The 13698-nt window shown below is 39.1% G+C and overlaps 1 protein-coding gene across 7 annotated transcripts in view; it reads right to left on the bottom strand.

The window, feature by feature from the left end:
- LOC122550905 (amyloid beta precursor protein binding family B member 2b) overlaps positions 1-13698 on the bottom strand; it is a 266027-nt gene that overhangs the window by 104600 nt on the left and 147729 nt on the right. For 5 of the 7 annotated variants that reach the window (XM_087987610.1, XM_087987600.1, XM_087987584.1 and 2 more), the window contains 2 exons: positions 5097-5302; positions 533-592 (listed from right to left, as the gene is read on the bottom strand). In XM_087987610.1, coding sequence (XP_087843736.1) covers positions 533-592; positions 5097-5302 — 266 coding nt within the window. The remainder of the gene's footprint in view (positions 1-532; positions 593-5096; positions 5303-13698) is intronic. The other 2 variants (XM_087987615.1, XM_087987613.1) reach the window with 1 other exon arrangement.

A 13698-nucleotide genomic window follows, 5' to 3' on the forward strand; every position in this document is an offset into this window, starting at 1 on the left:
CACACACACACACACCTTCAACTTATTTCAAACATCAGCTGGGGATTACCACTTAGGCATCAAGCCATTTTTATTTGAAACATTTGTCACAGCACACATCCATGAAAAAGGTTAATGTTTTTGAATTTAACATGGTGCTGTTCTTCTAATGCCTACTGTGAAAAGCCTATGAGTAAGTCACAAAACACTAATATTTGTAGGACTGGTTTGCCTATTCAAGGCACGGCAAGATGCCAACTTCATCGCAATGAACCAAGTGAACTGCACCACATAAATTAGAAGAGTCTGAAAGATTTTTGTATCATATATTATTTCATATCCATGCATTTAAACATGTGAAAGTTTGAAAACTTTCAAATCCCACCCTGGGAGAAGCATTTTTATTAGATCAACACTTCAGTGCTGTGTCATGCGATTTTTATCTGTTGATTAGAACATACACTCAACTTTGTTTTAGAAATTAAGCTTTATTAGAATTAAATCAATCTTTGTTAAACATAGACTCTCTCATTACTATTCACAAAATACTTGCCTTCCAAATGTCACTATTAATCTTTCCACCATTCAGCACAGCAAAATCAGTCCACGGTTTCTAGATAGACAATTAATCACAGAGGAAGAAACATACATGCACAAAAACAGAAAAAGGACAAGGTTAGTACAATAAAGCAGTTAGTGGGTCAGCTTCTAAAAGCTACAGGAACAATTCTATGACAAACTTCGAATTTGAATTGGTTAACAATTTATCATGTTTCAATCCCACAAAAACTCTGAACCAAACACACATGTACAACAGAGACAAATATGAACAATAAAAGAAAAAAAAAGACTTGTACTTATACCTTGTCATGTCTCTTAGGAAGATCTTACAGTGCTTCACACAAAGTGCAGCCCTGTCATTATACAGGCTGATGAGGTTATAAACAAAATGTGTCAGCAATGGGTTAAAAGTAAGATGTGGTACCAATGGGGTTAAACAGACAGATGTGGTATCTCTGCTGCATATAGCAAGATACACCAAACAGCAATGACGTGAATTACTGGTTAGTCGGTTTTTATTGTTAGCGGGGTTTGAGAAGATTTGTAGCTCAGGTTGAGGTTCTGGATGTAAGTTTGCTCGCTGAGCTGGAAGGTTCGTTTTCAGACGCTTCATCACCATACTAGGTAACATCTTCAATGAGCCTCTGGTGAAGCACTGGTGGAATAGCCCGCTTTCTATTTGTCTGTTTGGGTTTCCTTGGGTTGGTGATGCCATTTCCTGTGGTGACATCATTTCTGGTTCTTTTTCTCAGGGGATGGTAAATGGGATTCAAGACAATGTGTTTGTTGATAGCATTCCAGTTGGAATGCCATGCTTCTAGGAATTCTTGTGCATGTCTCTGTTTGGCTTGTCCTGGGATGGATGTGTTGTCCCAGTCAAAGTAGTGGCCTTCCTCATCCGTATGTAAGGATACTAGTGAGAGAGGGCCATGCCTTTTTGTGACTAGTTGATGTTCATGTATCCTGGTGATTAGTTTTCTGCCTGTTTGTCCAATGTAATGTTTGTTATAGTTCTTGCAGGGTATTTTGTAAATCACATTAATTTTGTTTGTTGTCTGTAGAGGCTTTTTCAAGTTCATTAGCTGCTGCTTGGCATCATGGTAACCTACAAACCCACCAACACACTAAAACAGTAGCTAATGAACTTGAAAGATCCTATACAGACAACAAGCAAAACTAATGTCATATATAAAATACCGTGCAAGAACTATAACAAACACTACATTGGACAAACAAGCAGAAAACTAGCCACCAGGATACATGAACATCAACTAGTCACAAAAAGACATGACCCTCTCTCACTAGTATCCTTACATGCAGATGAGGAAGGACACCACTTTGACTGGGACAACACATCCATCCTAGGACAAGCCAAACAGAGACACGTGCAACAATTTCTAGAAGCATGGCATTCCAACTGGAACTCTATCAACAAATATATTGACTTGGATCCCATTTGCAACCCCTGAGAAAAAGAACAGGAAATTAAATCACCACAGGAAATGACATCACCAACCCAAGGAAACCAACACATAAATAGAAAGCGGGCTATACCATGAGCCATGAGTGCTTTATCTGGATGCGCACTGAAGAGGTTACCTAGTATCATGACGAAACATCTGAAAGCGAACCTCCCAGCTCAGCTAGCAAACCTACATCCTGGTTGAAGGAGAAATACTTGCCAGCAAGCCAATGCCAGATTATTTACTGGGTTAAAAATTAATTAAGGCTTAATAACAGGCACAGGGTAACAATGTATGATTGTACCCATTGAAAACAAAAAGGCAGTACTCAAATACTGTACCACCTACTTCTTGCTATAATTGTGCTGAGCAGTCCAGCATTAAACATCGCTGGAATTAGCTGGAACATGGAATCAGGACAAGTGTCAGGGATATTATTAAGATTCAAGACTCTAGCAAAAGTTGTGCATAAGCCCTGAAAAGCAGCTATGAAGTGTCAGACCATATAAATACAAAATTAGGTAAGCAAGCAAACACAAGAGTGCTTCAGTGATGGATTTTAGCTTCCATATAGATTGGGATAGCAGACAAGTACATGATGCAAAGGTGGGGAATTCTGGAGTGTCTGCAGGTTAGTTTTCTGTAGCAATGTATCCAAGAGTCAATGAGGCAGTATATCCTATTAGATAAGATGATCTGCGATGGGTGTTCAAACATTATTTTAATGTTTTGTTTTAATTTGTTCATTGGGTGTGGGTGATGTTGGCTAGGCCAGCATCTAAAAGCTTCAAACCACCTTGAAACCCGGTAGCAGTGCAATTTTTTAGCCAAAGCAAAATACTCTAGGCACTCGAATGAAGCCAAGCTACTCGAATAGTAGCAACATCAGAATATATATTATGAATTCCAGTCGCATTTGCAAAGAACTGCTTTCCCTTTAGTGCCTTTATCCTGAAATGTTTGCAGCATAACAAACATTTCAATGATGTTTCTATGACCATTACTGCAGCAAGAAATTCTGACAAGATCGAGTCCCCCATGTGACTGAAATCCAGTCCTGAAAACCACCTATCCATGCAGCTCTAGTCTTTTTGGTAAATATCTATGGGATCAATGAGGAAGATATCACTGAGTTGAGATTAAATCAAGAAGGGTGAGAAAAGATCTTCTTTTATACTGCTAGCTAACTTACTCTCATATCACCTTCTCCCCCCCTATTGCTTTATTAATTGTCATCTGCTGGTTTACAAAGGCTTCCCAATCCCCAGGTTTCCCACTAATCTTCACTACATCGGATGTTTTTCCTTTCACTTTTATGCTGTCCCTGACTTCCCTGTCAGCCATAGTTGCCTTGTCCTCCCCTCAATATGTTTCTTCTTTCATGGGATGACTTTCTGGTGTGCCTTCCGAATCACTCCAGAAACTCCTGTCATTGCTCCTCCATCACCCTCCCTGCCAGGGTCCCTTTCCAATCAACTCTGGCCAGCTCCTCCCTCATGTCTTTGCAGTTTACTCAACTGTAGCACTGTCACATCTGATTCCAGCTTCTCCCTTTCAAACTGCAGAGTGAAGTCTATCATATTATGGTCACTGCCTCCTTGGGGTTCCTTCAGCTTAAGTTCTTTAATCAAGTCTGCCTCATTACACATTGCCAAATCCAGAATTGCCTGCTTCCTCATGGGCTCTACCACAAGCTGCTCCAAAAGGAAATCTTGCACACATTCCATAAATTTCTTTCCTAGACTTGCATTACCAACCTGATTTTCACAATCCGTGCACATTCAAGTCCCCCATAGTTACAGTCTTACATTCCTTCATCCTTCACAGTAGATTACTAGAAATCCCCTAGATGAGGACAGGAAGAAGAACTGGTGGCAGCTATCTACCTCAACAGGTGGTTGGTATCCAGACTTTTATTTGCTCTTTGAACAATGTACTTCTCATTTCACTGACCAATAGGCTGCAGGTTCAAACCAGATATGGTGCAGGCCCCTCTCCCAAGCTCTTAACTTAGGGCTGCAGCAGGATGAAGCCTTTAAGTAGCAATTCATTGGTCATTTAGGGGTAAGAATCAAGTCCATGGCTGGATGGACTCAACCAATGTTTCCCCTACTACTGTTAAGGGTAGGGCTGGGCGAGCTGCCACATGTCCCAGTGCCCTGTTTTATTAATCCATCTGCCTGTTTGGCCAATGCAGGTCGCCCATAAAATCTAGCCCTATGTTGTCCCATCTCAAGGGCACAAACTTATTCAAAAAATGTTAGTCAATAAGTGATTACAAATACACAAACAAATGAGTGCGATTTGAAATAGTGTGCAGAAGAAATCTCTTTGCATACAAGATTTTAGAACTCATCTAGTAGTAGAAGCTGAGATAAAATCCGTGTTGAATATTCAAGGTTTTATCAGATATGACAGATAAGGATAAAGGAGTACTCTTGTTAAGCGTGTTTAAAATGATTTACTCATGTACAAGATCAATATATAGACTGATATATGTGTGTATATATATATATATATATATATATATGTATATATGCATGAGATGCACAATATGTAACAGTTGTGAATAAAGTTTTGAACATATTATGCCAGTACAAAGCCTAAGCAAGTGGCAGAAGATACATTTATGTTATTAATCTGCATTAATGGTAACAACTCTCCGAGAAAACATCCAAACAACAGAATAAAACATGTTCACTTAGGTTAACCAGAAAAACCTAAAATTGAATTGTTCATGAACTATAATTTTGGTGGCTATGTTTTTGAACTACGATTGAGCTATATTTATAGATCAAATATAAATTTACATTTTTGTTTTTAAAAAAATCAAACAGATAGCACTTCAGTGGGGAAGTAGACAAACACCAGTCATCTGCAGCACCTGTTGGCCAATTATTGCAAAGGCAAAGTTCAGAAAACAAGTCACCATTTCAACCAGAGTCCACACGTGTGAAGATCAGAAATGGTAGGAAATGGAGAGAAAGATAATTGGAACAAAATGAATTGCCTTACCCTTTGACGGTTGATTTTGGATATGCTAACAAAAAAAAATCATAAAAATTAAAAGTGGAAGCACCCAAAAGGTGTTACCTCATTTTCTGGAGTTGGAGAAGGAGTAATGGAACTCAATGATTCTTTCTGTGTGTCTGAAGCCTCGGCTGATGCGGATACTGGCCGCTCCCATTGGGTGGTGCCTGTTGGTATATGCCAATAATAGATGCCAGCCACATCATTGATCTTCTTCCATCCTGGTGGGAGATCAGGGTCAGTCTGAAATGACTGGTCACTCCATAGGTCTGTTGGGAAATTAGGTTGAAAAAAATAAATAAATTAAAACATTGATTCAAGCCATTTTGAATTATTAAAACAAATCCAAGTTTAGAGACTAATTAGTGTCAAACAGGTTTCTATCTGGATTCTAAGAATACAAATCATCATTTTTCAGATGTTAATTTTCAGTTGATTCCAAACATATAAAAAGACAAGACAGCAATAATTTGAAAATAAATCCTCATCCTATAAAATGACATAACCAGCTAACCCCACAACCAGCTCCATTCTGTTAGTCTGCTTGAGGAGTCATAATGTCCTTTAATTGTTTTTGATCCCCATTATAAATGGCATTAGTGTTGCTGACTGGACTCTCCCTTCAAACCATTTTTTTCAAGATTAATATGAGAAAGCAAACCATGACATTGTAAGCTAAGTTTCAAACAATATCTTATTGTCTAAACTGCAGACTTCCGCTCCTTCAACTGTCTCCAGTGCTTCAGCACTCTTCTTTATGTATGTCTGGGCTCAGATTAAATCATGCTCATCACAATGACCATGAAAATTCTATGCTACTTGCCCAACATTCATTACTTTGTTCACATACAACGGATCCTTGGGGGCTCAAAAGCATTGGATTTAAAATGCTCAAATCCCTTCAAGATTTTGTTGCAGTCTTTCTCTGTAATCTTCACATATCTTGTACCTTCTCCCCAGTCTGTTCTTCTAAGTGTCTGCTCCCTTCCCCGTCCTTCAGCTACTCTTGGACACTCCCTTACCAGACCCCTTAGTATCTTTTGATCACCTCAGTTCCAGCTCTATTGCTATCAATCTTTTATCTATTCATAATTCTTTATCCCCTTTCTCTGAAATGCCTCAAATGTTTCCTGTGTTCTCGAGTTCAACTTATACATAATGCAAGTTAGCTATTTAGGAACACTGAAATCTCAAAGAACAAAGAAAATTTACAGCCCAGAAACACGCCCTTCGGACCGCCAAGCCTGAGCCGATCCAAATCTACTGTCTAAAACTGTCGCCCAGTTCCTAAGCATCTGTATCCCTCTGCTCCCCACCTACTCAGGCATCTGTCCAGACACATCTTAAATGAATCTACTTGCCTGCCTCTACTACCTCTGCTGGCAACATGTTCCGGTCACTCACCACCCTCTGCGTAAAGTATTTGCCACGTGTATCCCCACTAAACTTTTCACCTAACACCTTGAAAGCGTGACCTCTCATTACTGAATCCTTCACCCTGGGAAAAAGCTTATCTCTACTCTTTGTTGTTTTTTATTGTTAACACTGAAATCTCCTCCCAAAATGCTTTTTTTTATTGGAAATGAAATCCTTTTTGAAGAGTAGTCAACTATCATAACATCAAGAAACATATATTAGCTCTCAAAGAAAGATTCCCCACTAAAAGGGGATATTTTAATTCTTTGAAAAAGTGCATTTGGATAGATAGCAGAGTTTCAAGATAATAATGGTTCGACAACGAAATACAACAATGAATGCCTTGCTAATTATGCAATAGCTGCACTTTAGTTGCTAATACTCCCACCTCGGAGTCACAGATGCCCAGTTCAAGGGTCACTCGAGAAACTGAGTCCAAAATTGCCAACATTCCAGTGCAATACTAACGGAGCGCTACTGTCAGAAGTACTGTATTTTGGATGAGAAGTTAAACCGATGTTGTATCTGCCTTTCAGGTGAATGTAGACGATACTAAGAGAGCAGGACAACAATGGCTGTGTTTCAAAAGCACTTCGAGGTCATGAAAGGCGTTTCTTAAATATAAGAAATTTGGATTTGAAATTAGTCATTCACTTGATGAGTAGCTCTGTTCTTTATCGACTTTGGCAGGTAACACAAACTCTTTGCAGCTGGCAAATGTTAATGTTCATAACACTGTTAATAATTGTGATAGAATCACAGAATATTTCATTGATGGTTTACAGCTAACTTCCAGAGAAAGAAAATCCTGTTAGATTACAAAGTAAACCTGTTACTGGATATATAATTAGTGGAGCTGATTTGAAAACGTTTTGCTCAGGTAATTGCTTGATCATTAGAAGTGAATTGGAAACTTGACTGGCAATCCACAGGAAGCATTCCAATTTTCAAATATTAATTTTCAAAAGATGAAAAAAAGCTTTTCCCTATTACTTACATAATATCAGCTTGTGAAATGGAAAGGTTTTTTCAAAAGAAGAATTGGTTCCTACCCAATAAACCCTCAAATTTTAAGAAGACCGCTGAGCCTGTATTTGAAATTGAAATTTCTCTGAAAGTCTTTGATCTTGATATTCTTGAAATACTTAGTTGCTTTTGTCATTTTACCGTTCTTTGAGAGGACACATGTCTCATGTGATCTGGAAGGTACAGCCCTTTAAGTTGCTTCACACGACACTGTTAAGAAGGTAAAACACAAAGTAACAGCACTTACTTTGACACTTTGCTGCTTGTAAAATGCAGTCCTCAGGTTCCCCTTCTTTTGTAATGATTTGGAGATGCCGGGGTTGGACTGGGTGTACAAAGTTAAAAATCTCACAACACCAGGTTATAGTCCAACAGGTTTAATTGGAAGCACTAGCTTTTGGAGCACTGCTCCTTCATCAGGTGGTTGTGGAGTAGATCATAGGACACAGAATTTATAGCAAAGGTTTACAGTATGATGTAACTGAAATTATATATTGAAAAAGACCTGGATTGTTTATTAAGTCTCTCATCTTTTAAAAATGGCCATGTTGGTTTCAGTTCTTTCATAAGTAAAAATTCCAGAACTTTCTTAAAGTTACATTTTCACGTGAACTTTAACAATAGGTACCATGTTGGCCCAGATAATGCACTGAAGGAGTGAAGTGACCTGTGTGAGGCTGTCTGTGCCCCAATGTTCAGACTGATTCTCATCTAAAAAAGGGACTTACAGAATCTTACAGGGATTCATGCAGTTTTTGAGCAAAAATAAATGTAATTCTGCAAGTACAAATTCACCACACAAACTTGTGTGTGTGTGTGTGTGTGTGTGTGTGTGTGTGTGTGTGTGTGTGTGTGTGGTGAGATTTTTATCTCTCTTTTGGAATTATCTATTTATTCAGCCTCTTCCTGGCCCAGAATTCAGTCACATTCAGAAAAAAACCTCAACCTAATTCAAGCTGCCAAAATTAAATACCTTATCCCATTTTGAAGACAGAAAATATTTAAAGAAAATATTTTGCTTACATTATGTCCTCCATTCCACTTGAAACAGCTTTCTGCTTTGCAATTTTGAAAAAATAAGTTTTGAAAAACATGGAACTAAACTGCATTGTTCAACTCCAGAAAAACATTTCTAAATGCCCAGAAGAACATAGCACTGCATATTATGTCGAAATAAGGACAGATGTTGATTTTTTAGTTACTTAACTCTGTTCTTTTAACCTACAAAATATTCTTTTATTCTGTCTGTCAAATCAGTGGGTATTTGGATTAGGATCAGCTGGATCTGGAGACTGAAGGGAGATAAAATTAGCAGTGGGTGGGAATAAATCTGAAGACTGATATGTTATGCAAATAAGTTGTTTATGCACTTGTGTGTTCAATTATGCTGCATGTACAAATTAAATCACAGGAGGCAAATCAAGTTTCAGTCATAGCAATTAAGGAAATAGACATTCTAGCAAAATGGCATGCAATCCTAAATGCTATACAGGGAGATTCTTCCATCCTTACTGCTAACATTATTAACATCATTCATTTCAAACCAATGCTCAGCGAATTTGATGTAAAGCCTCCTGATCAATAAGGACTGTGACTGTCTTAAAAGCAAAGCCCAAAAAATACCATTATTTCTTTATGCAAAAAGATATTTTATACATAGTCACAGCAGCATAGCACATATGTACCACGTACAGTATACATTCTATCCCTGGACAATTGAGGTCATAAAATCATGAATATGGTTTCTACCAAACACACATTGCCAATTCTACATCACAATGCCATTGAAACAAAAGTCACCCATTGTACCTCATCTATATATGCCATCTTGTCTGTAAGAGTAGCTTTGGACAAGTTTATACAGCAGTGCTCAATACATGTTCATCCCTAATTTCCCCAAAAAGCCAGGAAAACATGTTTACAGCTCAACCAACTGGAACAACTGCCCTGTCAGTTGAATCAGTGAGACGCTGCTCCTCACATCACATGTGACTTCTCTCTTGCCTTTGCTGCGGAGAGGTTCAGTCGTGAGCCTATAGACAGCAAACGTGGGAGAGAAACAACCCATAACCGGATGAGCAGTGAGTAGGGTAAGTGAATAAGAAAGGAAATAAAGTGAGCGAGCAGTGGGAGGACACGGTCAAGATTGACAATAGACAATAGGTGCAGGAGTAGGCCATTCTGCCCTTCGAGCCTGCACCACCATTCAATATGATCATGGCTGATCATCCTTAATCAGTATCCTGTTCCTGCCTTATCTCCATAACCCTTGATTCCACTATCCTTGAGAGCTCTATCCAACTCTTTCTTAAATGAATCCAGAGACTGGGCCTCCACTGCCCTCTGGGGCAGAGCATTCCACACACCCACCACTCTCTGGGTGAAGAAGTTTCTCCTCATCTCTGTCCTAAATGGTCTACCCTGTATTTTTAAGCTGCGTCCTCTGGTTCGGCACTCACAGCGGAAACATGTTTCCTGCCTCCAGAGTGTCCAATCCTTTAATAATCTTATACGTCTCAATCAGATCCCCTCTCAGTCTTCTAAACTCAAGGGTATACAAGCCCAGTCACTCCAGTCTTTCAGTGTAAGGTAGTCACACCATTCCAGGAATTGACCTCGTGAACCTACGCTGCACTCCCTCAATAGCCAGAATGTCTTTCCTCAAATTTGGAGACCAGAACTGCACACAGTACTCCAGGTGTGATCTCACCTGGGCCCTGTACAGCTGCAGAAGAACCTCTTTGCTTCTATACTCAATCCCTCTTGTTATGAAGGCCAGCATGCTTTAGCCTTCTTCACTACCTGCTGTACCTGCATGCTTACCTTCATTGACTGGTGTACAAGAACACCCAGATCTCTTTGTACTGCCCCTTTACCTAAATTGATTCCATTTAGGAAGTAATCTGCCTTCCTGTTCTTGCCACCAAAGTGGATAACCATACATTCATCCACATTAAACTGCATCTGGCATGCATCTGACCACTCACCTAACCTGTTCAGGTCACCCTGTAATCTCCTAACATCCTCCTCACATTTCACCCTGCCACCCAGCTTAGTATCATCAGCCAATTTGCTAATGTCATTACTAATACCATCTTCTATATCATTAAGATATATTGTAAGAAGCTGCGGTCCCAGCACTGATCCCTGCGGTACCCCACTGGTCACTGCCTGCCATTCCGAAATGGAGCCGTTTATCACTACTCTTTGTTTCCTGTCAGCCAACCACCTTTCAATCCAAGATAGTACTTTGCCCCCAATACCATGCGCCCTAATTTTGCTCACTAACCTCCTATGTGGGACTTTATCAAAAGCTTTCTGAAAGTCCAGGTACACTACATCTACTGGATCTCCCTCATCCATCTTCAGAGTTACATCCTCAAAAAATTCCTGAAGATTAGTCAAGCATGATTTCCCCTTCATAAGTCCATGCTGACTCTGACCTATCCTGTTACTACTATCCAGATGTGTTGTAATTTCATCCTTTATAATAGACTCCAGCATCTTTCCCACCACTGAGGTCAGACTAACTGGTCTATAATTTCCTGCTTTCTCTCTCCCACCTTTCTTAAAAAGTGGCACAACATTAGCCACCCTCCAATCCGCAGGAACTGATCCCGAATCTATCGAACTCTGGAAAATAATCACCAACGCATCCACGATTTCTTGAGCCACCTCCTTCAGTACCCTGGAATGTATACCATCAGGCCCCGGGGACTTATCAACCTTCAGACCTAACAATCTCTCCAACACCAATTCCTGGCAAATATAAATTCCCTTAAGTTCAGGTCCTTCAGCCACTGTTACCTCAGGGAGATTGCTTGTGTCTTCTCCAGTGAACACAGATCTGAAGTACCAATTCAATTCTTCTGCCATTTCTTTGTTCCCTATAATATATTCCCCTGTTTCTGTCTTCAAGGGCCCAATTTTAGTCTTAACCATTTTTTTGCCTTTCACATACCTAAAAAAGCTTTTACTATCCTCCTTTATATTTTTGGCCAGTTTACCTTCATACCTCATTTTTTCCTCTGCGTATTTCCTTCTTAGTAATCCTCTGTTGTTCTTTAAAAGCTTCCCAGTCCTCCATTTTCCCACTTATCTTTGCTATGTTATACGTTTTCTCTTTTAACTTTATATGTTTCTTAACTTCCCTTGTCAGCCACGGCCACCCATGCCTCCTCCTAGGATCTTTCTTCCTTTTTGGAATGAACTGATCCTGCATCTTCTGCATTATACACAGAAATATCTGCCATTGTTCCTCCATTGTCATCCTGCTAAGGTATTGCACCATTGAACTTTGGCCAGCTCCTCCCTCATGGCTCCATAGTTCACTTTATTCAACAGAAATATTGTCACTTCCGATTGTACCCTCTCCCTCTCAAATTGCAGATTGAAGCTTATTGTATTATGGTCACTACTTCCCAATGGCTCCTTCACTTCGAGGTCCCTGATCAATTCTGTTTTGTTGTACAATACCAGATCCAGAATTGCCTTCTCCCTAATAGGCTCCAGCACCAGCTGTTCTAAGAATCCATCTCGGAGGCACTCCACAAAGTCTCTTTCTTGAGGTCCAATACCATCCTGATTCTCCCAGTCTACCTGCATGTTGAAATCCCCCATAACAACTATAGTAACATCTTTGCGACAGACCAATTTCAGCTCCTGATTCAACTTACATCCGACATCCAGACTACTGTTTGGGGGCCTGTAGATAACTCCCAATTGGGGAACTGTCTGGTCAGGGATTCTTACTGCCAGTTCTAATAAAGTGGGTGTCTGCTGCTCGGAAGGGTGGTGTGGTCCTGCTGCTCGGGTGTGGGGTGGGGGGGGGGGGGGGGGGGGGGGGAGGTGAGGCACCTGCCAGTTCCAGTAATGGGGTTGGTGAGGGAAGGGAGTAAATCATTGACCAGGGTAGGAAGGAGGCAGCAAGAGTGGATACAAGAGGAAACTGAAAACTGGGATGGGAGAAAGGAACTGTTCTTAAACAAATGAAGTTTTCCACAAACCTCTTGAAATAGTCAGGCACACTCCAAAGAAAATCATTTTCCTCCAGTTTTCAAAACAAATAGCACAACATGCTTTGTACAGACAAGAGTGAAATTTTCCAGTGCCGAGATTTTCAGTGAGGCCTTCCTTCAGTGTGGGATTTGAGTTTCTATAACTAATAGCGAGCAAATTTATTGCGGCTTTCTCACACACAAAAATAAGTAACTGAAATGAGTTATTTTTACTTGGAGAACAACTCCTCAATTTTGACACTAAATACAATTTCTCCCTTTGAAACATGCAAGTGAAGGTGAATAAATATTATACACCTCTGACGTCTTGCAACTTAAGCCCTCAGCAATAGTCATGATTTATTCAGTTCGTAGCAGCATAGTGCATAAAATTTTTCACACACCAATATATTTTTCTGATTACAAACTGAATCATGGAGGTAAACAGAAGTGACAGCAATTTTTGCTGTAAATAAAGCTTCAGAATAACACATTGCATTTCCTTATTCTTAACAAATCATTGCAGAATTTTTGCAGCTGAACTCTTGCTAAAATGGATGAACAAAATGGTATTACAGAGCTGCACGGATCTTGCATCTGCTCCTGGGTTTGCAGGCTTAGTTAAAGATTTATTATAGTTTTTTTTACAGTTATGTTTCCTTATGATAAAAATTTTATTCATTTTGTTTCATTCACATTAAAAAACACAAACCAAAAAAATTCTAAGTTTTTTTCAAACAGACTTTTTTTAAAAAATGAGCTTTTCGGGGTCTATAACGATCGGTTGACATTATTTTTTATTTTAAATTCAGAAGTTAAAAAAGATTAAACAGGTTTTAAATTTTTTTTACATTGTTAAGGCTGCTTTGTTTTGAAAAACTGATCAGTTTTTTTAAAATAAGGAGTTGTGTTTTCATTTTGGGGACTCATACTCATGTCAACTCTGGAGCAGATATTTTTTCTTCAAATAATGTATGGAAGAGGAGTTGTTTTTCGTTCAGTTAATCAGCTAAGTGGTTTATTTTAATTTTTATATATTTGTTTTTTTAATGTTTTCCATTTTAACATTATTTCTGTAGATAATCAAAGTTAATTTATTTTATATATCAGATATTATTGAAAATTTCTTTCTTTCGTGAATAATGTTATTAAGGGCAAATATGAGGTGCAGAGTGACATGGCTACTAGATTTAGAAAATTGATAACACAGCAGGATCAGTCATATA

The sequence above is a fragment of the Chiloscyllium plagiosum genome, unplaced genomic scaffold (genome assembly GCF_037043375.1).
Source record: "Chiloscyllium plagiosum isolate Xiang-an unplaced genomic scaffold, Cpla_swu_hap1 HiC_scaffold_1, whole genome shotgun sequence".
Taxonomy (NCBI): domain Eukaryota; kingdom Metazoa; phylum Chordata; class Chondrichthyes; order Orectolobiformes; family Hemiscylliidae; genus Chiloscyllium; species Chiloscyllium plagiosum.